A 24,619-nucleotide genomic window follows, 5' to 3' on the forward strand; every position below is an offset into this window, starting at 1 on the left:
GGTCTCCGGTTGTGCATTCAGAGAGCCTGTGGCCTTGGTATGGAAAGGACCTGGGAGACCGTGGTCCCCAGCCCCTCCTTCCTGCAGTGCCATCTACAAACATGGTGCTTCTAAATTCTCAGTTTGTGGCTTCTTGTCCCCACAACGCCATCTCTGAAGCTGCATCCCCATTCAGATGTACTCATCCAGTTATTTATTCAGCACCACTACACACTAGGCAGTGTTCAAAGTGGGAGGGAAGTGCCAGGTGCTTCCATGGCAGGAGGGGGCGGGGCCTCACCTAGGGAGTTGGGGAAGATCTCCCTGACATGCGCACCTGAGCAGAGAAGTGAGGGCACAGGCCAGGGATGTCTGGGGCGCACTTCCTGCTCCAGGATGGGGAACAGCCGTGCAAGGTCCCTGAGGTGGGAGTGTGGGTTAGAGGAAGAGCCTGAGGCTCCAGTGATTGGAGCAGAGGCTCTGAAGTCATGGCAGTGCGTGGGCCTGTTTTCTGAGAGAAGCAGGGAGCCAGGCTGAGAGGAGTGTGCTGAGGCTCCACTTTGAGACTGGGAGCTGAGGCTCCACTTTGAGACAGAGAAGTCAGGTGGGGAGCTCAAGGTCACACAGTCAGCACAACCTCACGGGCTCCTCAGGCTGCTGCCCTTGCACCCTGGGCCGCCAGATGGGCCTCCCTCCCAGCTAGGGCTGAGAGCAGCAGGGGCCCTGCCCTCAGCCTAGGTGGCCCAACCAAGAGACAAGGGCAAGGGAACAGAAATTCAGGGGCCAAAGGGGGTCATTCCAGGGCCTCCTAGACCAACCTGGCTAGTGGGGGACCCAGGAACAAGCAGCCTGGGGAGGGGCAATGGGTGCTGCAGGTGGTGTCTGGGCCCTTTGCAGGAGGGCAGCATCAACTCCTAGGAAGTGTTCATGTGGGGAGACACTTGGCCAAGGCTGCACCTACCCCTCCCATTGGGTCCTGCTCAGGACAGGGGCCGTGGGGCAAATCAGGATAAGCCAAAAGCATTGTGCTGGGTGGTGGGGGAGGGTAGCATCAGCAGTTAGACTGCGAAGCCCAAAGAACATGAGGACCCAGGAGCTTTCCAAACGGGTGGCTAAAGGAGAGGGGGGCTGGCGATGTGGAGGGACCAGTCCCGCAGGGGCCCTGTGTGCCCCACACAAAGCCTCACTCTGAGAGTGGGAATGGAGCCCGCGGCCTTTCCAGCAGCCAGCCCTGTCCGATGTGTGCCCTGTGTAACAGAAAACCAGATGAGGTGTCAAATTCCTCCTGCATGGAACCCTGAAATCTCAGAGGGATGGCAGGCCCTGACCACCTTCTGGACATCCCGAGAAATCATGTTCTGCCTGGGAAAGGCGTTCTTGGGACAAGCAGTCCTTAGAAAGCACATCCTTAGGCAGGGACTGGCCCAGATGAGAACAGACTAAAAGCACAGGATGCTGACAGGGGACATGGGACCACAGCCGGACCTCAAAGACAGAGAAAATCAGTACAACAGGGGGCACAGTGGTTGGGTGTGACACTGCTTCCCAGCCTGGGCTGGAATGTGCTACGAGTCCTCCTGTCCACCCACGGATGAAGCCTGGGTGTCTAGGCCCCTCCAAGTCATAGCTTGCCAGGTCACCTGAGACCCTGTGAGGTGGAGAGATGGAGAGAAAGTTCCAGCTGTGAGCCAGCCTCACCCTGAAACTCCCCACCCACGTCAGACGTCTGAGATGCCTCAGAGGGGAGATCACCTCGCAGTGACCCATAGGTGCCCACTTGGTGGCCACAGCACTCTGGTTCATCACCAGACTGCTGGCTCCCGTCCAAGGCACAACTGATGGCCACTGTCACCAGGCAGCTTCCACCAGAGACCCAGGTAACCAAATCTCCTACTTGCATTCCTAACAATGTGTGTGCCAGGCCCAGGTGGCCAGACGACACACCTGGCGAGTTCAGACCTGCCTCCTAAACATCTGAGACCTAGTTACAGGAGTCTTATCCCCCGCAGCGGAAGCCATGGTGGGCAAGCAGATACCTGGGGTGTGGGGAGCAGGCACACAGAGAGTCTTAACTGCCCCATCACAAGACACAAGAGCACCTGCAGGTGCTAGCCTGCAGAATAAAGCCGGCGTCCTTGGGACTCCTAGGGTTTGTGACACATGGGACTGGAGCACAAGGTCCTGCTGGATGCTGTTCCTGCCCAATGGAACGGCCTACTGCATGGCTGTGTCCCTGGGGTAGCAGGGCCATCACCCCGAGAGCTGTGGAACCCCCACAGATGTCACCACACCTCAGCTGGAGACATCTCATGATACAGTCTGATCCCTGCCTTCAGCATCCAAGGAAAGGGCCCCTAGAAGCTTTCTCAAGCTGATCTTTCCCATGCTCCCGTCATCCCACGTCACAGATCATACAAGGAGCTGATCCAGACCCTGAAACTCTGCAGACACAAGGGTTCACTTACACACACACTCACACTCATTCACATCTACATACTCACGTACATACTCCACACCCATGCACACCCCTCACATGGTACCTAATGGACTCCTAGACCTTGCCCACAGGACGAGTCCCTATCCCAGGGTCCCTTTTCTCACCCAGCTCCATCCTGGCCATCCTGCCTCAGCCCCGCCCTTGCATCACCCCCACCCACCCCGTGCATATAGTTAAGAATTCCCTTCTCCTGGGGCCCTCTGTCACTGTTCAGAAGGGCGGAGTGAAAAGGTCACGTGTGACAGCTGTGACAGCTCCCGATAGGAAATGTGCTGTAAGAGTGTGAAGTGTGAATCTCCCAGAATACACAAACCCCCAGAGGGGGCTCTGCAGCAAGAGAAGGGAACCACCATGGGTCAAGTCGAGGGCCCACAGGCAAACATGAAACACGGCCAGAAACAGGAGTGGGCTTGGGGTATTGCTGGTGCCAGGACGTGGTGTAGGGCAGGGCTGGCTGCTGGAAAGGTGGGGCTGCAGGTCCACACCAGGGCCACACACAGCAGGTGCTCTGTGAATATTCCCTGAAGGACAAGGCACTAAATGGGCACCTGGAGACAGAACACATGGAGGGGAGGCCGTTGATGTCAGGCCAAGGACCCCGGCTTTATTCTAACAGCTGGAACAGCACATGAACTTCATTTCTGTAGTGTGACTTTTCCTTAATTCAAGCTAGCTTTGTTCAGTCTGACAGAACTATGACGCACTTGCTTGCTTTCAACCAGGTCCTTCCACCTTTGCACATACTGCACGTCTGCTCCCTTAATCATTAAGGGCTCAGGAAAAGGTCCTGGTCTGCGTCAAACTCCCTTAAGAATGAAGCTTCAGGTCTATCGACTGTCACAAAGATACAATAACCAGACCCCAAACTAGAGCAAAGTTTCAAACAAAGCTGGACCTCAGTTATGTTTCAGCCCTCGACCCATGAAAGCGGAATGACCCCACCGACCACATCCTCACAAAACCAGACAGGACGCCGCCGCGCTGACATCAGGAACTGATACAATGATCAACTGCCTCCTGCCCAAGCCCCCACCAATCAGTAGAGACCGTGACCCCAACTCCCTTCACTACCACGCCTGACGAGTCCCCCTATATAATCTATCCTCTGGTGGCCATCCGGGACCCAGGTCTTTGAGTACTAGCTCACCTGTGTCTCCAGGCTTGATGCCAATTCCCTAAAGAAACCTTTACTTTCTTTGCTGCAAACTCCTATTCTTGTCTCTTGGCTTTGAAGCGTGCAGGCCCCACCCACCAAGTCGTTTAGCTGGGTACACAGGTGCCTCTAGGTTCTGAGCCCAGGATCAGGTCAGGCTAGCTTGGTGAGTGGGCCCCCTGGCTGTAGACTGGGAGGGCCCCCCGGGAGCACACAGTAGGCTCTTGAGTCTATCCTGGGCTGAGGGTCTTGGCCCAGCTGTGGGCGCCACATAGGTGGCGGCCCTGTGCCCAGGGAGAAGAGGGGCCCGGAGCCTGCAGATGGATGGACGCTCATAGGGCCAGATCTCCCGCTGGAGATCCCTGCTGCCCACACCACCGCCAGGAAGCCACAGAAACCAGAGCCCCCTCCTCCAACCTCGCGTTGCTTGTCCCGTCACCACCCCTCCCCCAGACATGGGAGGGCTGACAGCTCAGCCCCCGGGCGAGGACTGGAGCCCGAGACCTCAGGGAGCCCAGGCCGAAGACCTCCTACCCACCCCCTCACCTTGCCCACCCCGCTCTGCAGAAACGACTCCCACTACTGCCCCATCGGCTTCCTCGGACGCATTCCCTCCCCGGTGCTCAGCCCCCAAGGTGTCCGGCCACCTGTGGGCTTTCGGGCCGCGCAGGAGCGCCCCTCCCCACACACACCCGCCCGGCCCGCTGGGAACTAGCGCAGCCCAGCCGGGGACCGGGCCTGCGAACCCGGGCCGGGAGGAGGGTCCCCTTGTTCCCCGACTCCGCCCCCCGCCCGCCCCCGCGGAAACGCCCGGACCCCGCCCCTCCCGCCTTCCCGGGAAAGTCCGACCCCGCCTGCGCCCGCCCGCGGCTCCGCCTCCCGCCCGCCCCGCCAGATGCCCTCGCCTCGGCCTGCGTGCTAGTCCGGCTGAAGCGGCTCGCGGAGGCAGTGGAGCTGCGTCCCCTGCGGTGAGTCGGCTGGCCCGGGCAGGGTGGGCAGGGGGCGCGGGCACGGCGGGTCTGGCGCCCCGGAAAACACCCTGCAGGGCGCGGAGGGGAGCGAGCGAGCGGGCCGCCAAGGAAAGCACAGAAGAGGTCGAGGAAGGCTTGGAAGTCGGAGGTGCGGGTGGGCCCGGACGCAGGGGCCTGAGCCTCCACTCCCAGTCCCCCAGCCCTCCCGAATATTTCCGGAGATCTGGGGCGGGAGCGCGCGGAAACCGCCGCCATGCGCCCTCCCTAGCTGGCGGCCCAGGGCTGCGCAGGCACTGGGGGCCTATCACCCAACTCTGGATTCCCCGTGACCCTCCCGTGGAGACTAGGGAGGGGCAGCCCTTCTTACTTGAGAAGGGGCCGGGATCTTGGAGGCCGGCAGGGAGAATTGACTGCCCTAGTGAATCACCCTGGGACACGAGCCTGCCCAGGCAAGCGGTGAGCACTCTGTTTGGCATAGATTACGCAAGCATATGAAGTACCTAGGAGCCCAGGCCCCCTGCGCTGGGCCACCTGGTCCCTTCTCATCCCTGGAGACCAGGATAGACTCCTACCTCTCCTGCCAGCCGAGAGTCACTGGATGCCCGGCTTTCCCAGAAATCAGCCCCTGAGTCTGGGGGAGGACTTCACAGTCTGGGTCCTGGATGGCACCGCCCCGGAAGCGCACTGGTTGCCCTCGGGGGCTCCCTTCGTCCGATCCTACTAATGCCCTACTCTACTAATGCCGGTCCAGTCCACTCCAGCCGACTCAGCCCAGCTGGGCCTGCTTGGTTGGGTTCCTGGCAGGGGATGGTGGGGACACTGGCTGTGACAGTGGCTATTCACACCCGAGCTTCTGTGAGGACAGCTCAGGGCTCTTCCATGCCCAAACCTAACTTTAGGGAAGAGGCAGAAACAGGCATCTTCCTCCTGGAACTGCCTGGATCCAGGGAGAGGCCCCAGCTGGCTGGGCACTGTTCTTGAATATCTGGAGCTCTTGCCCCCGGATCCCAAGCTGTCAGCCCAGGCCCAGGGCTGGGCAGGAGAGGCCTGGGGCCCATTCATTCTCAGGGTCTCCACCAGCCTCCTCCCCAGATCTGTTCTCTCCTTGGTGTTCTTCCCAGTGCCTGGGAACTAGCTCTCCAGGCCCAGAATGTTCCTCCCCCGCCCAGGAGTCTGCATTAGGCCTCAGACACTAACTCCCACACTATGCCTCCTGCTGAACACAACCCAGAACCCAGCTGGTCACATTCAAAGTGCTTTCTCCACCCACTGCCACGGGTGTCTGGCCAACGTGTCCTGGGGCAGAGCACAGGGCAGCACCCACGGACTCACACCCACCTGGCAGAGTCTCCCACCTGGTGGAGACTTGCCAGTAGCCTGTTTCCCAGCCACAAAATGGGGCAATAGATACTTACGAGGTCTTCAGCACTGAATAACATACAAATGTTTGGGCCTCCCCAGCACCGGAGCTGCCCTAGGCATGTGCCCAGCAGAGGGGCATGTGCCCAGCCCAGCCCCTGGGACCCGACATGGAGCTGGTCCATGGAAAGTTCTGGAAGCCGGTTTGCATTCCTGGTCACCATCCCTAGGACCACAGGCAGCCACTCTGGCCTTCCTTTCTGTGTGCTTCTAAGAACGTTAATGAGTTCCCTTATCTGGCCTCCTGTACTCCCTTCCCCCAGCAACAGCCACAGGCTTGGGCAGGGGTCTCAGCTAGAAGGAATCTGCACTGAGTGAGGGGAGGTTAGGATGGAACAGAAAGACCCTTTGTTCCCCCCCTACTGCTAGAAGTTGCAGGTCCCGCCTCTGTCTACAAAGTGAGGACAGCAGGCTCCCAGAGCCACTGGTACTGCTGGGTGCCAGGGCTCTCCCCCTATGAGCTATGTCTCTCTAGAACACGGTTTTCTTGGCGTTGTGACACCCAGACGGGAGCCTGTCCCCTCCAGAATGAAGGTCTTCCTGCCCATACTCCTGGCCGCCCTTCTGGGTGTGGAGCAAGGTGAGATGCCCTCGGGGCCCTGGGTGGAGCAAAGTGAGAGGCCCTCCTCCCGGACTCCCTGCCCCCCTTCTCTCAATGGGCCCAGGGGTCCTTTGAGCCCATTTCCGTTGCTTTGGGCAACCTAAGAGGCCCCTCTCCCAGCGGTCACTCCTCCATCCTGTTCCCACTGGAGGCCTCACCCCTGCTCCCAAAACCCTGCATTTGGATGTCACCTACAGCATGTCCCCTCCTTCCACAGCCCACTCCCTGGTGTGCTTCTCTTGCACGAATCAGAATAGCAATTTCTACTGCCTGAAGCCCACCATCTGCTCCGACTCTGACAACTACTGTGTGACCATATCTGCCGCTGCTGGCATCGGTGAGTGCTGGCCCGGACGGCCAGGCCTCCAGCCGTGACCCCAGCCCCGTCCCCTCTGCCTCTCTGCTCACAGCCTCGTTTTCCGGTGCAGGGAACATGGTGGACTTTGGCCACAGTCTGAACAAGGGCTGCTCCCCAATCTGCCCTGCCCCCCCGAACGTCAACCTCGGCGTGGCATCCATGGGCACCCACTGCTGCCAGAGCTTCCTGTGCAACATCAGCGCGGCCGATGGCGGGCTGCGGGCCAGTGCTGTCATGCTTGGCCTCGGGCTGCTGCTCAGCCTGCTGTCGGCTTCGCTGCGGCTTGGCCCCTGACCACCTGGACCCTGTGCCTGGCCCTGCCTCCAGCAGCTAAGGAAGGAAAGCCCAGCCCTGCCCAGACCCTTCAGCTCCTCATCCTGCCCAATCCCACCTCCTTGGCCCAGCCCCCACCGTCGGGCCTGCCCCCTGCACCTACACTTGCCCCCAGAGGTCCCAGCTACCCTCACTCCCTCACTTCCAGGATCAATGATACAACCTTCCTCGGGGAACATGTGAAGGGATAAGGACCCACCTAGAGCCTGTGGGTCCCAGAGTCAGAACTGAGTCACAGTGGAATGGGTACCTAAGCCCCGGGCCCTGTCCGTCCCCAGACAGTGGTGTGTATGTAAGATGTGCTTTGAGCACTGTCTTAGACGGGGCAGCGTGCTGTGGTTGTGGATATCCCCAGCTGAGTGGGCAGGTGTGCCATTGCGTGGCCTTGTTGGCCGAGCTTGGGGAAGGAGTGGGGGTAAGCAGCCCTGAGCCCCGCGCTCCGACACCACAGCCGTTCTTGGGTGTTTGGGACCGTGCACTCCACTCGCTCAATGGCAGGGATTACACTGCTTCCAGGTCCAGGCTTCTGGACCCAGAAATCATCTCTGACCCCCAAATCCAGCTGCAGCCCCCGCCCCTGCCCCCCACACACACACTTGAGCCCTCCTGCTGCTTTGGTGCTTCAAGTAAACTCGGATGTTCCCACCCTTCCTGCTCTGCTGTGACTGCCTGTGGTGCCCATGTCTGGTAGTCCTCCTCCCAGCTGTGTCCTAATATGGGGGGCCTGGGGAACCCCTGTGATACATACAGCCCCTCACTGAGGCCCACTTGGGGACCGTGGGGGAGAGAGGTGTCCCCAGTCCACCGCGAGCTGCTTGCGAGGCCTGGAAGGGAACATCCACCCCACGTCTTCCATTGTCTCCTTCCCCAGGCTAAGCAGGGCAGGCAGGTCAGGAAGCAGGGAGGGATGGCAGCTTGCTTCTGGGGCAGGAATGGATTTGGGCGGAAGAGAAAGTGAGGGACCTGCAGGCGCAGGCTCGGGGGACAGGCTGTGGCGCCTGGGGTTCTGGGACGTCGGGTCAGGATGCCAGGACTAGTCAGACCAAGGGGGACACAGGAAAACCTAGCTGGGCCAGCAGGAGCTCAGTGAGCAGTGAGTGCATGAGCAAGAGTCTGCCCCGAGGCCCGTGGGAGGGGCAGCTGGGGGCTTCCCTGGAGAAGGCCTTGGACCCTGGCTGCAGTGCCCATTTCCCCTTGGCAAGCCTGCTGTGGTCTGCAGGGACCCAGGAAGCATGGGCCCACCAGGCTAGTGGTCTACGGGCCTGCTGTGGGGGCAGGGTGTTCCAGCCAAGGGGCTCCTTTGAGCAGGTGGGTGGAAAAGAAGCAACCAGTGACTGAAGCCACGTGCTCGTGCGTGCACGCGGGGGGGGGGGGGGCAACCTGTTTATTCCTCAGGCTGCTCCAGATTGTGGGCAGGTCCAGGGCCACTCAGCTCCCCACCCGTGTCGTCCCAGGCTGGCCAGAAGCTCAGATGTGCCTATGCCCAGGGCCCAAGGAACACTGTCCAGTGGGGTGGGACCGTGGCCACCACGGGGGCTCAGGATTCTGGCCCATCTGGGGTCCCTGAGATCAGGGACTGGTGAGGAGCTTTGAACAGGGAGGTCACTGAAGTGCATGAATGTGTCCTGGCCTCGCTACCAGGTGACAATCTGTGATTACTCTTCCTGCAACTCCAGCAGTGAGGGAGCCAGAGGGAGGAATAGCCCCAAACAGGCAGACAGAACGGGGTCTGCCCTGGGAAGATAAGGGGAAGTTGAGATGCAGGCCCAGCCAAAATCTTGGGGAAGGATCCAGAAACACATCAGAGCAGCCTGGTTGAGACTTAGTGGGTAGTGAAAATGTGATTTACTTGAATGGGTCAGACCAGCATTGAATGAAAGAAAAGAATTCAAAGGGCTAGAAATCAGAATGTCCCCAGAAACACATTCTGGGATCATTCGTGTTCACAGTCTTCACTTAAAAGGCATTCACTCAAAATAAACCGCACATGACTTTGCTGAAGGGACCAAGACCAGTGAACCCAGAGAGGCTGGGCGTGTCTGGGTTGGGTGACAGGAAGCTACATGGGTGGACTGGGAAGTCATGGTCAGGAATTGGGAACTGGGAGCCACGGGGCCGGGTCAGTGGCAGGACACCTGTAAGAGCTATTCCTGCTGAGGTGAGTCCTCAGCTCCTACGCTGGCTCCTACGACTTTCCACGTGACACTCATCTGTTATTACTCTTCCTATAACTACACTGAGAGGTGGCTATGGTTATCATCCCGTTTACAGAAGTGGAAACAGGCTCAGAGGGTTGTAGCCACTTGCCCTGCAGCTCCGGGTTGGAGGGCAAAGTCCCTCTAGGGCTGGGGTCTGAAGCAGCCTTGACCTGGGGGTGGCTCCAGGTTCCTGCTGTCCCTCTCTGGGGAGGCAGGAGGCTGTGCTGAGCCACAGGGAGACTGTGTGGGGCTGAGGAGGGAGTGGGAGGAGGAGCCCAGGGCTCTGAGTTTCGATTTCCTGCAGCCTGGGGGCGGAGAGGAGAGGTGCGTGGGGACACTAGAAGCTGAAGGGGAGTGGAAAGGAAAGCCGGTCTAGGGCTCTGCCCCACTCACCTCCACCCTGGCATCTGCCCAGGCTGCAGTGAGAGGCCAGGCGCAGTGCTGTCCAGCTGGGCTCACTCTGGTCAGGAGTTCAGACTCCCCCCTCATTTCCCTGCATCTGCCCATAGGTGTGTTTCCGGTGGGGGAGGTGGAGGCTCCCAGCAGACCCAGACAGCCCTGTCCCTCCCAGGCTGCTCCAGTCTGTCTGAACCCTGGCCTCTGGGACGGGGAGCCATCTTGCCGAGGGCATCGCATCTCCTCCTACTCCTTAGCATCTGCCCGTGTTGCCTGCCCCTGTGTCCCCTGCCCCTGTGTCCCCATGGGAGGAGGCAGTGCCCAGACCATCCGGGGCTGGTGGCTCAGGCACAACACAAGCATGACAGAGGGAGACCGCGGGCAGGCCCTCTCAGAGCCCCATCCCAGGGAGTTTTCTGGGACCCCTTGTGCAGTGGGGTAATAACCTCACCAGGCGTGGTTCCCAGAGGGCAGCCGCCTGGAGAAATATGAAATACGTCAGTCTTTGGGTGGAAAGCGTTTAACATGTGGGCAGCAGGCAGGAAGTGCAAGGTGAGAGATGTGAGAGTGAAGAGAGCATCCACAGTTCTAGGCTTGGGGAACTGGGGCAGCTGAGACAGGGAGATTCAGCCAGTGTGGCCGCTGTCTTCTGGGCGTCCACGTGTGGCATAAGGAGGACCAGACCCCTGAGAGCTGTGTGCAGGTAGCATCTGCCCTTATACCTCTAATATAACAACCAGGGGCAGATTGGGCGGGGATGCACAGCAGGGCCCAGAGGGGGTGCCCCCAGGCTGAGCAGAGCCCTCCCCACCCCACCCCCTCAGGTCCTTTTCACAGCAGTCGTTCAGCTTTCAGTCTCCCAGTCAGCCTGTCTGTCCTGCTTTTGTACAGGGAGGGTCTCTTGGAACCTTTAATGTTTGACAGGAAAAGCCCATCCCTTCTGACATACCTGGCCTCCTTCCTGAGAGCTCTGAAGACACCAGCGCTGAGGGCCCCCTCAAACCCTCTCATCCCCACCCCAAGACCACTCCCCTTCTGCCCCCTCAGCCCTCAACTATGTTGCCCACCCCCAGCCTCAGGACCCCTCCTCCAGGAAGCCTGTAAGCCGGGGGGAAACTGAGGCAGCCAGAGAAGAGCAGCCACCTATCCCAGAGCCCATCTGAGTCTGGGATCAGCCAGAGGGGTCCCTGAACTCTGCTCCCAAGCCCAGCTTTCACCAGGTTGGGGCGCTCAAGGCGGAACCCCTGGGACTCTGCCCATGGGAGTGCCCCATCTACCACTCATGTACCCACCCCCACACACTCTGGGTTCCACGTTGACAGTCCCAGTGACAACAGGAGAGAACACGGATCACAGGCCAGTGTCCAGGACGTGTGACACTGATCGCGCTCCAGGCCAGAGCTGGGGGTCGGGGAGGGGGCAGGAGAGGGGCTCAGAGGCTGGATGGGAGGATGCCAGTCACTCTTATCTAACACAAGGCGTAGGGGCGGTCTGGCTCCCTCCCCACATTCAGGCCTTGGGTGGACACTCTTGGCCACTCATTGGAGCCTCTGGCTGTGCCTGCTAAAGGAATGAGCAGGATCCCACTGGAAGCAGAGCCCCCACTATCCTGAGGTCTCACAGGAACTCATTCACACACCCATCGTTGTCCACCCTCCCCGATCTCACCAGGCTCCATTTGCTGCCAACACTTGGCCCAAGACCTTCGTGGCCTGGGGTCTGGAGCCACTGAGAGTGGAATTTTTTAGAAGCCCTGGGCCTGGGGAGATGTGGAGGTCAGACTCCCCCAAGTGACCCTCTGCCCTTCCCTGGAGACCTGGGAAGGGGGCTGGGGCTGCAGGCCTGCTTTTCTCCTGTGCATATACAGACTGTTGACCTAAAAGAACAAAACAGCTAGTGATGTTACCAGCAAAATGGATTTACTCGGGAATACAGAGGAATTGATTGCAATTTGGGACATGTCAGCTATGGTGAACCCATAGGCAAGTCTGGAGAACAAAGGAGGCGAACGTTACTTTACAGAGAAAAGGAAGTTAGGAGGAACTGTTATGAACAAAATGTCCATTGGAGGAAACTGGGAGTTCCAAGTGTAGTGGCTACTGTCCACTGAGCATGAATCAAGGAGGCTTTGGCTAGAAATAAATGATAAAGATTTATTCAAGGGTTTTAGGATTTGCAATTTGGAAATACAACTCATTAATACCTGTGGTGTTCCAAAGAAAGAAAGAAAAGCTAAGTCTTATAGTAAAAAAGACCTTCTTGAGAAGAATTAGTCGTGCATTCTCAGCTTGGATTGGTCCGAGGTGACGCGAGGCATGCCTCCTCCTGTGAGGTCTGTAGTTGACCTCGAATGACACTACGTGAGAGCTCCCTTCAGGCCTCCTGGCTCCATTCTGGTGAGGCTTCCCTCAGTCAGTCTCCCAAGCCCCCCTCCCAGGACTGCAAATATTGGAGAGGGAGGGACTTCAACCCAACCTCCCCCATGCTCCTGTTGGGGCAGTGGGTGGGACCCTGTCCCGGAGTCTCCTCCCTGTGCTTGTAAGGGTGGGGATCCAGCACATCCTGTCCTGGCACTCCCCAGGGCTCTACAGGGCTAAGCATTGTCCACTCTCCATGCTGCCTTCCGTGCAGATCTCCCCACTCCCTTGCTAGTGGGATGGTGATCCCAAGATTTGGGTTCCCAGTAGTCCTCTGGGCCCTAGCCCTCCTCACCCCAGGGCCTGGTGAGAGCTGTGGTCCCTGTGTGGCCACAGAGGGGGGGGTCATCCATCAGAAGGGGGGGTCACCCAGCAGAAGGGGAGACTGAGACCAGGGGAGGACAGGATGACCCAGGCCATACTATGAGGGTGAGCCCCCAGCCAGTCCTCCACACCTGCCCTCCAGAGGACCTCCAGAACCACCAAGGTCAGGGACAGGACAGGACAAAGACCCCTGTGGGGGAGGAAAATAATTGTCCCTCTGCCCTTCTATGTTCTCTGCTGAGACCACCCCCTTTCCCCTGTGATAAAAGACAGATTAACAGGAGAAAAAACAACAGATGTTTAATAACATGGATACCTCCTATATACATGTGTTGCTGAAAAAACATCCAGCCAAAGAGAAAGCTTATAAGACCTTTTTTGAGCCAAACTGATGACAATTGCCGGGAAGCAAAATCTCAACAGTGAGAAAATGCTGTGCAAAATGGCAGTTTGAAGCTTATTTTATACATACAATCTAAGGAGGAGGGTTACCTGAAATCCATTGGTAGTAGATTAAGGGGGTGGGAGAAAGCAAAGGGTGGGGGGGGGGTCTCTGAGATTGGACAAAAGTAAATTAGAGAGACTGGTACTTATTGTACATAGGTGAGTACAGGACACTAGTTAATAGTTCACTTTTTTACAGCACATAGATATAGTAATCAGGGGACCAGAATAGTTTCCTGCTCTGATCCGGAAAAGGGGATTACTGACATTCCAAGGGCGTGTTATCTTAGATGCAAAGACAATAGACAGGCCCACTTGAGATAGAGATTGACCTTTGTCAAGGAAGCTACAGACTAAAGATGTGACTTCCAGCCATGGCCCACCTTAGTTAGGAATTTTTATGTTCACGCCATCCTATGTGGTTACTTTCGGTCTCCTAAGTTTGTAGGTTTGATCTGCGGCCCCTGTTCCGTCCACACGTGGGAGAGACCCAGGAGAACTGAGTTACTCCCCAAAATGGCCCAACCACCACCTTTACCAACATCTCCAGCTAAAGAGAAAAGATGTGTGTGGGGGTGGGGGGTTCAGTTATGGGAGGTTTTCAGGAAAAGCACAGCAAGAGCATGTGGTTGTTATGCAGGTTTAAGTCTAGAGCTTTTCCATTGATCAGAGCTTTTAGAGATCGGAGAGGGAGGCACCGTTACAAATGGAGATTTCCCTTCAAAATGTAAATATCTGTTACAAACGTGTAACCTCCCCTCAGAGCTTCTCCTGTCTGCTGTTTCTTAAAATTAATCAGGCTAAAAAAAGAGGCATATTTGGGGTGACAAATTCTGCTCACCTCACCGCCTAGAAAGCCCTGGACGAATTAGCTCCACTCCCTTTCGGCCCCTCCTCCTCCCCTGAGCTGGCACCTCCTACGCTGACTTGGCTCCTGCCGCTCTGGGACCATCCATCCCAATCTGTTCATCCGTCCAGTTACCTTTTTTTTTTTTTTAAAGGAAACTTGCTGCATGTGTAATACGTGGGTGAAGACCCTCTCCTCCATCCTCACAGTGGGCTGGAGCTGAGAGGCTGACGCCCCTGGGATTTGCCCCGCCTACAGGAGCTGGGCTCCCCGTCTCTCCTAGTGTATCTGAGAGGCTCAGGTTCTTGCAGGGAAGAGGGAGGGGAGGAGGAGGGCTGCGGGGAGGAAATGGTGTTCTCTGGGGGATGACATTTTTCATACTGACTCATGGGGGAGGAGGAGTGTAGACTCAGGGAACCTAAGTTTCAGTTTCCGGGGCACTCAGTATCCGAGAAAAGCAGGGCCCACAGCCAGCAGGACGCTGTGCAGATCCCGCCCGCCCGGGAGGGGCCAGCGCAGGGGCGGCCGGTCTCTGAGGCTCTGGGCCAGACTCCTCCTGCTCAGGGATGGACAAGCTGGGAGCCGGGAGTGGGGCCCCGTGGACAGGGTGTGTGTGTGGGAAGGGAGAGCTCCCTTGACGAGGCCCAGCCTGTGCTGTGCTGTCCACTGCATATCCCATCACTGTCCTTCCAAGGACCCCCATCTATGTGCACCCCACTCTCAAACTCTGCTTCTCAGAAAGAGCAGAACACCCAGGAGGTAGGCCAGGATGGGCCACACAGGGTGGGCTGGGATCAGTATGAACCCTCTCTGAGGTGCTGACAGAAGGGGAGAGCACTATCTGGGATGAGGGGACAAAGCCCTGGATGCCCCCACTTGAGAAAATGGCCTTGTCCCTGGAGAGGAGCTCCCGTGTGTGAGAGACTCAGAATTGGACCTTTGGTGGGCGGGTGGGGTGGGGGTGGGGTGCCAGGGCTGGGAGTGGAGTGGGAGAAGTAAGCCTTCCAAACAGTTCTTCCCACCCAAGCAAGAGCCTCGTGACTTTGAGAGCGACAAGGAGAAAATCCTGAGATGCCCTAAATTAAGTTACAGGGGCCAGAGGGTGGAAGGAAGAGGCCAGAAGGGGTTATCAGTTAACAGGCAAATCATCTAAAGACAGCTCACATTCCTCAGTGCGTTCTCATTCCCGATCTAGGGCTTTGAATCCACTTCCGCCCAGTGTCTGCGCTTACCTAAGGGAAGAGCCTAAGGGAAGTGGCGGGGCCATGGAACACCTGCAACCTCCCCCTCTTGTTTACACTGGAACTTTCCAGACCTTGTCCACAGTCCATCTTGAGGGACTCTGGCCTGTCCCAGAGCTGGCCCCGCTCCACCTTCTCCCACCCCTTCATCCGTACCACACGTAGTACATTCCTTCTAGAAGCCTTCGTCTTTCTCCCCTCCTGGAGGGATCAAAAAGCCCGTGGACTCCAGGGCGGCAGACGTGCTGCCGGCCCACCTGGTGTGCCGCTGGGTTTAGACTCATCGCCCCAACCTGGTCCTCTCTTTCTCGCTGGCCCAGTAAACCCTGTCTTTCGAAAAGGCTTTCAGCCATGGAAGTTATGTTTTTGTTTTACAAGAGGATGGAGAGTCTGCTAAGTGGCCGGGGGTCCAGGTGGGATGGACGCCATCTGATAAGTGGGGAGGAGGAGGGCAGAGCTGGAGACCCAGGAATGACACGGCAGCTCTGGCCAGGGCGCAGGCCTGCAAACAACACCTAAGTGCACTGCAAGTCACCCCACAGTGGACATAGGACAGGCAGACATGAGGGGGCAGTGCCAGCGGGCCAGCTGTGAATGGGGCTTCTCAGCTGTGCTCAGGGCTGCACTGGTCAGATGTTTCATGTCTGTGCCATGTCCTAGTGATGGCTCTTTGTAACATGAAGACGCTTCACTCCTCTCTCACAGTGCCCTAAACTGTCACCTTACTAGTTTCTTCCTGAGCCCCCCTAGTTGCACTCAGTGTCAAGTGAAGTGGGGAGATGGCAGCCTCTAGTGAGGAGACATAAGAAATCCACTGGTGGGGTGGTGGGGCACAGAGAGCGGGGCTGGTGGACGCTGGTAACCATGGCAGGGGACATAGGTGTGGAGAAGGCTGCTGCCACCATCTGACTACAGCCATTGGGAGACCCCAAGGGAGAGCCACCCAGCTGAGCTGGCTTATCCCCCACAGCTGTGAGCAATCATCAGATTCAGGGTGACAAAAGCGATGGGGAAGTGGGTGAGAGGTTGAGTATTTACCCCGCTGGCTCCCCCAGCAGGGTCCCAGGGACATGTTACTGACCTGAACCAGAGTTCGTCTGACCATGAGCACAGCTCAAAAGCAGAGTACGAGCAGAAGTTTACAGTGAAGAGAATACATTTATTAGGATTGGCACCAATACAGAGAAGGGGTGAGCTCGTGCTCTGAAATACCCGCTTCCCCAATGGCTCACGACAGAAGGTTTTAGGGGGCTGAATTCTGCATAATCAGAAGAATGGCTCTCAGGTCGGGGGTCTTGTTGATTGGTCAAGAATGAGGCAAAGGCAATAATTCCTGATTTCAGACCTTGAGGTCTGCTTCAGATGGGTTCCTCTGAACCAATCCTCCATTGGTTTCAGGAGGATGTGGCTAGGGATCGTTCTGCTTAGGGCCCAGGAGCTGAAACACAACTCAAGGCATGCTGTCGTCTTTAGAAGCCACACCCTGTGACAGTGAGGCAGAGCCTGGCTGTCTCCAGGAGAGAATGAATGTAAGGGGGAGGACAGAGGCTCACCTGAAGGCACACCTGAGCACTGGGGCCCTGGTGTTAAAAGCATCCACTCGGTCAGGACTCTAGGTTTCAGATAGTCTGTCCCTCCACCTTCAGCCACTTCTCAAGCAGCTCCCCCAGGTGTCCCTCTCACCCCCCTGCACTTGGTCTGCGGTTTCCCCGGTTCTGCCCGCTCCTCTCCAAATAAGAGGCTCAGGGCTTTCGCTCCCAATTTCCCCGACTGGGATCTGCCATCAGTTTTCTGCTGGGAGCTTGACTCTCAAGGTGGGGGAGGGACTTAGTCCCTGTCAGCCCTCCTGCTGCAGAGGATAAACTGAACACCCTGGGAGTTCTCTGGAGAAGGGAGCTAAGCTAGACCCTGCAAGGAGAAGAGAACGACAGCAGAGAAGGGTGCCCTGCCTTCCCCAGGGGGCCTGGGTCAGGGAGGCCTGGCTTCCAATAGCTGCCCCAGGGTGTGACCCGCTGGGGTTCTGGAAGCAGAGAGGTCAGAGGTTGGCCCACAGAGGTCAAGTTGACCAGGACTCCAGGCCACCCTCCATCCCTAGGAATGAGATGAGCCCTTTCAGGGTGGAGTTAGATCATTTTTGTTCTTTGGGTTGTTTTTCGAATTACTTCAAAACCTCATACTGCAATTTCAAATGTATGCTCCCTTGGAACGTTGTAAGTCAGACTTTATTTCTACTGTGTTTCACGGAAAATAAGCCCTAGCATGATTTTTCAGGATGACATCCCCTGAACATAAGCCCTAATGCATCTTTTGGAACAAAAATTAATATAAGACCCCGTTTTATTTTCGGGAAAACACAGTAAGCTGGTCTTTCCGTTTGTCTTCCATTTCTTTCTTTAATTTGCTCAGTTCTCATTTCCTATCTTCCTTTTTATTGTCTGTTTTTGTTTTGAGGTTCTGCATTTCTGATTAAGGTGTTTCTTCATATCTTCAAATGTTTTAATTCAGGTATTACAGATTTATTCTGCCTCATAATTGGTTTTCTGGGACTTAGTCATCGACAGAAAGGTTTTGTTTTCGTTTTCATTTTTCTCCTAACACCGTGTCCTACCCGGGAGGCGGACGGCAGTTGTGCGCGGACCGTGGGTGTGCGGGCTCCCAGGATCCCCGCTGCCAAGATCGCCCTCTTCTGGCTGCACAGTGAAGTGCAGCGTCAGTAAGCTCGTGTCGTCTGCGGTCTGGTGGTGGTGGGAGGGGTGGGTGGTGCCCTCCGAAACTATGATTCTTTTGTTCTGCAGCACTTAATTTCCCCTTCCTGTTTCCTTCTTTCCTTTTACCCCCAAGTCTCAAAGGGTATACCCCTCCTATTGGTCAACTCCCCAAGAAAGGATGCATTTCCTGCTGCCCTCTGCGTTCCCACACACTCTCAAGTGTCGCCGCCGGTAGCCAGTCCTCTGACCACCAGCTGTCAGTCCAGCTGCCCGCGTCCCACACCAGGCGCCAGGCCTTCTCTTTCTGAGGGTGGCTTTTGCCCGTGTCCATCACTCTCGGGCTGTCATTTCCCCACTTTCCTGTCTCTCCAGTGACAGTCACTCTGCACAGCAGGTGGCTCAGGTCCAAAGACAGCTTTGCCAGAGGTTTGCCGTTTTGTTTTTCTCCGGAAAGGTAACAACACGTGGTATCTTCATCTCCTATGTGTACTGAGGTCACAGGAAAGGTGGGGTTCCAGTGCCTCTCCTTGGTGATCTGCATTCCTTTTCTTGCTAGAAAGAGGAAATGGATTTGGATATAGACAGCTGAAATTAACCTGGGACAGCCCAGAATTCAGTGGGGTTCTTTTCAGATTTTTAAGATTCTAAATTTATTGTTGCGTGTATATAGAAATACAGTTGGTTTTTCTATACTGATCTTATAGCATGTGACCTTTCTAAATTCATGCACTCATTTCAGTATTTGCTCTGTGAATCATATTAGACTGTCTAAACTAAAAATCAAGCACGGGCAGAGGTTGACTTCATATTTTACTGATGGTCCACTTGTTTCTTTTCCCAGCACAGAGTGAATAGAAGTGGTGATAATGGGGACATGTTCAATAGTTCACCTTAAAGAAGATGCACGTTATAGCCTGTTTTATAGGTACTCCTTATCACATTAGAGAGGTCTCTCTTCTATTCCTAGTTTGCTGCAAGAGTTATCATAAACTGTGTTGAACTCATCAAGTGATTTTCTGCATATATGGGAATATATATAGTATGTTTTTCTTTTTGTTGGCCACTGGTGATTTTCTGATATTATTTTTAGGGTACATTTTCATGGGAGATATCCCTGGAATTTTCATTTCCTATAATACCTTATCCATTTTTTAATTTTTTAAAATTTATTGGGGTGACAATTGTTAGTAAAATTACATAGATTTCAGGTGTACAATTCTGTATTACATCATCTATAAATCCCATTGTGTGTTCACCACCCAGAGTCAGTTCTCCTTGCATCACCATATATTTGATCCTCCTTACCCTCATCTCCCACCCCCAACCCCCATTTTTTAATTTTAAAAAGATTTTCATTAAAATATAGCTAACATACAACATTATATTAGTTTCCGGTGTACACTACGGTTATTCAACATTTATACACCTAAAGAAGTGATCACCATGATAAGTCCAGCGACCATCTGACACCGTCCCACGTTATCACAATACTATTGACTATTCCCCATGCTGTACATTACATCCCCATGACTTATTTGTATACCTGGAAATTTGAACCTCTTATTCTCTTTACCTCCCCCCCATTTTTTTAAATTTTCAATTACAGTTGACTTTAATTTTATATTAATTTCAGGTGTACAGCACAGTGGTTAGACATTTGTATAATTTAAGAAATGATCCCCCTGACTAGTCTAGTACCCACCTGGCATTATACAGTTATCACCATATTATTAACTATATTCCCTATGCTTTACTTTATATCCCCATGACTATTTTGTAACTTCCAGTTTGTTCTTCTTTTTTTTTTTTTTTTTTTTTTTTTAAAGATTTTATTGGGGAAGGGGAACAGGACTTTATTGGGGAACAGTGTGCACTTCCAGGACTTTTTTCAAGTCAAGTTGTTGTCCTTTCAGTCTTAGTTGCGGAGGGCGCAGCTCAGCTCCAGGTTCAGTCGCTGTTGGAGTGGAACCGGCAACCTTGTGGTTGAGAGGACGCGCTCCAACCAACTGAGCCATCCGGGAGGCAGCGCAGCTCAAGATGCCGTGCTCAATCCCAGTTGCAGGGTGCGGCGCCCACCATCCCTTGCGGGACTTGAGTTGAACCGGCAACCTTGTGGCCGAGAGCCCACCGGCCCATGTGGGAATCGAACCGGCAGCCTTCGGAGTTAGGAGCACAGAGCTCCAACCACCCGAGCCACCGGGCCGGCCCCAGTTTGTTCTTCTTAATCCCTTCACCTTTTATACCTAAACCCTTTCCATTTATCACCCCAATAAATCTAGTACCCATCTGATACCATACATAGTTGTTACAATATTATTGATGCTATATAATATTGCTATACCCTTATGCTATACCCTACATCCCCATGACTACTTTGTAACAACTAATTTGTACTTATTAATCCCTTCCCCTTTTCACTCATTCCCAACCCCCCTCCCATCTGGCAACCATCAAAATGTTCTCTGTATCTATGAGTTTGTTTTGTTTATTTGTTTTGTTCTTTAGATTCCACATATAAGTGAAATCACATTGCATCTGTCTTTCTCTGACATACTTCACTCAGTACAATTCCCTCCAGGTCCATCCATGCCCGTGTAGATGGCAAGAACCCATTCTCTTCCCTGGCCAAGCAATATTCCGTTGTATATATGTACCACCTCCTCTTTATCCATTCTACCATTGGCCGACACCCTGGCTGCCTCCACACTTTGGCCATTGTAAACAATGCTGTAAAAACATATGGATGCACACGTCCCCTCGAAGTAGCATTTTGGGTTTCTTCAGATAAATAGCCTGAAGTGGGATTACTGGGTCCTTTGCCTCTTGTTATAGCCTTTGTTTCAAAGTCTATTTTGTATGGTATAAGTATTGCTACCCCAGATGTTTAATTTTTTTTTCCATTTTAATGAAATGGAAAATCCCTTTACACTCCATCTGTGTGTGTCTTTCAATCTGAAGTGAGTCCCTTGTAGACAGCATATGTAAGGGTCTTGTTTCCTTATCTATTCAGCCCTCCTATGTCTTTTGATTGGAGCATTTAATCCATTTACATTAAAAGTAACTCTTGATAGATATGTAGCTATTGCCATTTTGTTATTCATAATTTTTGTCTCCCCCCCTTAAAGAGGTCCCTCTATTTTTCCTTGTCATACCGGCTTGATGATGATGAACTCCTTGAGCTTTTTCTTGTCTGGGAAGCTCTTTATCTGTCCTTCGATTTTTTTTTTTTTCTTTCCCTGCTTCTACTTCTCTTTTTCATTTTTTTTTAATTTTATTTTTTAAATTTATTGGGGTGACAATTGTTAGTAAAATTACATAGATTTCAGGTGTGCAATTCTGTATCACATCATCTATAAATTACATTGTGTGTGTCCTTCGATTTTTAAATGAAAGCCTTGCTGGGTAGAGTAATCTTGGTTGTAGGTACTTGCTTTTCATCACGTTGAATATTTTGTACCAATCCCTTCTGGCCTGCAAAGTTTCTGTTGAGAAATCAGCTGACAATCTTATGGGAGCTCCCTTATAAGTTACTAGTTGCCTTTCTCTTGCTGCTTTTAGGATCCTCTGTCTTTAACCTTTGGCATTTTACTTATAATGTGTCTAGGTGTGAGCCTGTTTGGGTTCATCTTGTTGGGTGAGATGGGGTCTCAGTGAGTCAGCAAGGTGAAACTGAGGAGCTCACCAAGCCAATCAGATTCAGATTTGGACGTAAGCGTAGGGGGAGGGCTCAAAACAAGAAAGATGGCGCCTATCTGCTGGCTGCTGGGAGGACACTCCTCACAGGAAAAATGCTGACTCTCCTCCAGCCATCGCTCTGACACACCCCAGCTCCCCCGAGTTACTGTCCCTCCGCTGGAATCCAAGGTGAGTGCCTGGGAATGAGGGAGTCTGTGTGAGGGCCCTTTAAGAGGACACCTGGGTTTCCCGCAGCCTCTGTCCCACCTGGATGGTTGGAATTGCCACTGTTTTTCACAGCGATTTGTTGTGGGGGTTCCTCTTCCTGGCACCAGTACTCTGGGCTGGGGAGGCTGGTGTGAGGCTGGGGTCCCTTGCTCCTCTGGGGGGAACCTCTGTGACCAAGATATCCCTTCTGGTTCTCACCCACCACATGGAGGTTTGGGGTTCTGGGTCTCCGCTCTTCCTATCAGTCTCAATGTGGCTTCTTTAAATCCTTAGTTATAAAACTTCTGTTCAACCAGATTTCAGATGGTTCTCCAGGTTGATTGTTCTGTAATTTAGTTGTAATTTTAATTTGTTCATGGAAGGAAGCAGGCACAGTGTTTATCTACTCCACCATCTTGGATCTCCCCTATTCCCTTATCCATTTTTTAAAAAATCAAGATTATGCTACCTTTTTAAAAAGAATTAGGAAGTCTTCATTTTTTTCCTGTCCTCTGAAAGAGGTTCTGGAAGATTGATATTATCTTGTCCTTGAACGTCTGGGAAAATTAATCCGTGACAGCATCTCAACCTGAAGTTTTTCTTTGTGGAAAGTGTCTTTTAAATGAGCTTTTTAAGGTATTATTTGTAACATAAAATTCATGAGTTTTAAGTATACAGTTTCCTGAGTTTGGACAAACATGTGCAGTCATGTAACCACCACTGCAATCAACATAGAGACTCCCCCATAGAGGTCCCTGTCACCTTCCAGCAGTAAGAGCCCTCCGTCTGCCCCCCCACCCTGGGCAATCACCAATTTGATTTCTGCTACACATACTGCATTTTCCAGAATTTCATATAAATGGAATCACGCAGTATGTATGAAGTTTTTTCCTCATCTTCCCTCTTTAACTTAGTTGAATGCTTTGCCATCTATCCATTTGCTGTGTGTCCCTGTACATTACTGAGCACTGTTCTGTTGTGTGGATGTACAGATTTGTGAGTAAAGCTGCTGTGAACATGTGCTTACCAGTTTTCATTTCTCGAGTAAAAACCTAGGAGTGGGATTGCTGGGTCACGTGGTGAGAGTATGTTTAACTCGATAAGAAGCTGCCCAATTCTTCTCAGTGGCCGTGCCATTTGCACTGCACCCACAGCATGTGGGCTCCGGGCTCCACGTCCTCGCTGGGACTGAGACCTGTCCGTCTTTGCTTACAGCCATTTTCTTAGTAGGTGTGCACTGGTGTCTCATTGCAGTTTTAATTTACACTTTCTTAATAACTAAAGATGTTGAATATCTTTTCATGGGCTCATAGCCACCTGAATTTGGTGGCGTGTTTATTCCAATCTCTAGCTCACTTATTACAGGCTGTTTGTTTTCTTTTTATGAAATTATATGCACTGTTTACAAATTCCAGACACAAGTGCTTATTTAAATATATTCAAATATTTTCTCCTGACCTTGGAATGCAATTTATTTTTTTAAAGTATTTTTCTAAGAGCAGAAGGTTTTAATTCTGATGAAGTCTAATTTGTATTTTTTCCTCTTAGAGTTAATGCTTTTTGAGTCCTAAAAAACCTCTTCGCCTCGCCCAAAGTCATAAATATTATCTCCTACATTTGTTTCTAGGAGTTTTATTGTGTTGGCTCGTGTTTAGGTATTAGCTCCATTTCATAAATGATAAATAGAATCAATGCATGAATATGGTTGGAAATATGGGTTGAAGTTTGTTTTTCCCATGTGGATGTCAGGTTGTTCCAGCAGCAGTTAGACAATCTTCTCTTCCTACATGCCCCCTTGGGGAGACAATCCTCTCCCCATGAAATTACCTTGACAACTTTGTAAAACTCAGTAGACTGCATGTGTGGGTTTATTTCTGAACCCTCTATTTATTTCTGTTACATTGATCCGTATGTCCACCCTGATGACACATGTCCACCCTGATGATCCGTATGTCCATCCTGATGACACATGTCCGTCCTGATGACACATGTCCGTCCTGATAACACATGTCCGTCCTGATGACCCGTAGGTCCATCCTTATGCCCAACACTCTAGTTTCAATGCTATAGTCTTGCAGTCAGACGTCAGAGCAGATATCACTGTGTCTGCAGATTTGTTCCTCTTTTTCAAAATCATTTTGGCTGTTTTAGGTACTTTGCATTTTCATATAAGTTTCTGAGTGACCTTATTAATCCCTTCACAAAAGCCATTTGGGGGTTCACTGAGATTGCACGGAATACAGACCGGTTTGGGGAGAATTTAAACCCCAACAATATTGAGGCTTCCCTTCCAGTCTCCATACATTTGTCTTAATTTCTTTTGCACACACCCTGCCTCACTCAGCACAGCGCTCAGAAGGATGTGATCTAGGAAATGAAGCAGGCAGGAAAACAGAAAGACCTTCCCCATGATGGAAACACAGTGTGAGAAGCTGTGTGGTGCTCGCGTCGGCAGCACAAAATCAGAATGATACAGAGAAGATGAGCATGGCCCCTGCGCAAGGATGACATGCAAATTCGTGAAGGCTTCCATGTTTTTCTTCAGGTGGTGAGCACACAACAGAGTGTAGAGATGTGGTAGTGAAAAGATGTACACCTGAAGCTTATATGTTATTATCAACCAGTGTCACCCCAATAGTGCAAAATAAAATAAAAGAACAAGAATGTGGGATTCTAGGATGAAGAAAATGACTGCTGAGGTGCCAAAGGAAACTTTGATGGCACAAAAATAGGATAGGACCAAGACAGAGGCTTGGAAATCATGTGTCAGCAGACTTGCTGGAGCCACTGGCATAAAGGCAGCAACGGAAAGGGGGCATGTAGGAAGAGAGGCTGGAGGTATCGGCAGCAA

General features: G+C 53.1%; 1 protein-coding gene and 1 pseudogene across 1 annotated transcript; both read left to right on the forward strand.

Annotated features, from left to right (window-relative positions):
- The first annotated feature begins 4,458 nt into the window (after window positions 1–4,458).
- LY6E (lymphocyte antigen 6 family member E) lies at window positions 4,459–7,958 on the forward strand. The gene is made up of 4 exons (XM_033126067.1): window positions 4,459–4,597; window positions 6,495–6,599; window positions 6,838–6,957; window positions 7,049–7,958. The coding sequence occupies exons 2-4, from the start codon at window positions 6,548–6,550 to the stop codon at window positions 7,270–7,272; spliced, it is 396 nt and encodes a 131-aa protein (XP_032981958.1). The 5' UTR covers window positions 4,459–4,597; window positions 6,495–6,547; the 3' UTR covers window positions 7,273–7,958.
- A 16,249-nt stretch (window positions 7,959–24,207) lies between these two features.
- LOC117034226 (uncharacterized) lies at window positions 24,208–24,307 on the forward strand (annotated as a pseudogene).
- The last annotated feature ends 312 nt before the right edge of the window (window positions 24,308–24,619 follow it).

Source organism: Rhinolophus ferrumequinum, chromosome 14 (assembly GCF_004115265.2).
Source record: "Rhinolophus ferrumequinum isolate MPI-CBG mRhiFer1 chromosome 14, mRhiFer1_v1.p, whole genome shotgun sequence".
Taxonomy (NCBI): Eukaryota; Metazoa; Chordata; class Mammalia; order Chiroptera; family Rhinolophidae; genus Rhinolophus; species Rhinolophus ferrumequinum.

What these genes read in the sequence shown, in the direction of transcription:
- LY6E (XM_033126067.1), top strand. Translation starts at nt 6,548, where the DNA reads ATGAAGGTCTTCCTGCCCATACTCCTGGCCGCCCTTCTGGGTGTGGAG. An exon ending in CCTTCTGGGTGTGGAGCAAG is followed by an intron (nt 6,600 to 6,837) that starts GTGAGATGCCCT and finishes CTCCTTCCACAG; the next exon opens with CCCACTCCCTGGTGTGCTTC. An exon ending in ATCTGCCGCTGCTGGCATCG is followed by an intron (nt 6,958 to 7,048) that starts GTGAGTGCTGGC and finishes TTTCCGGTGCAG; the next exon opens with GGAACATGGTGGACTTTGGC.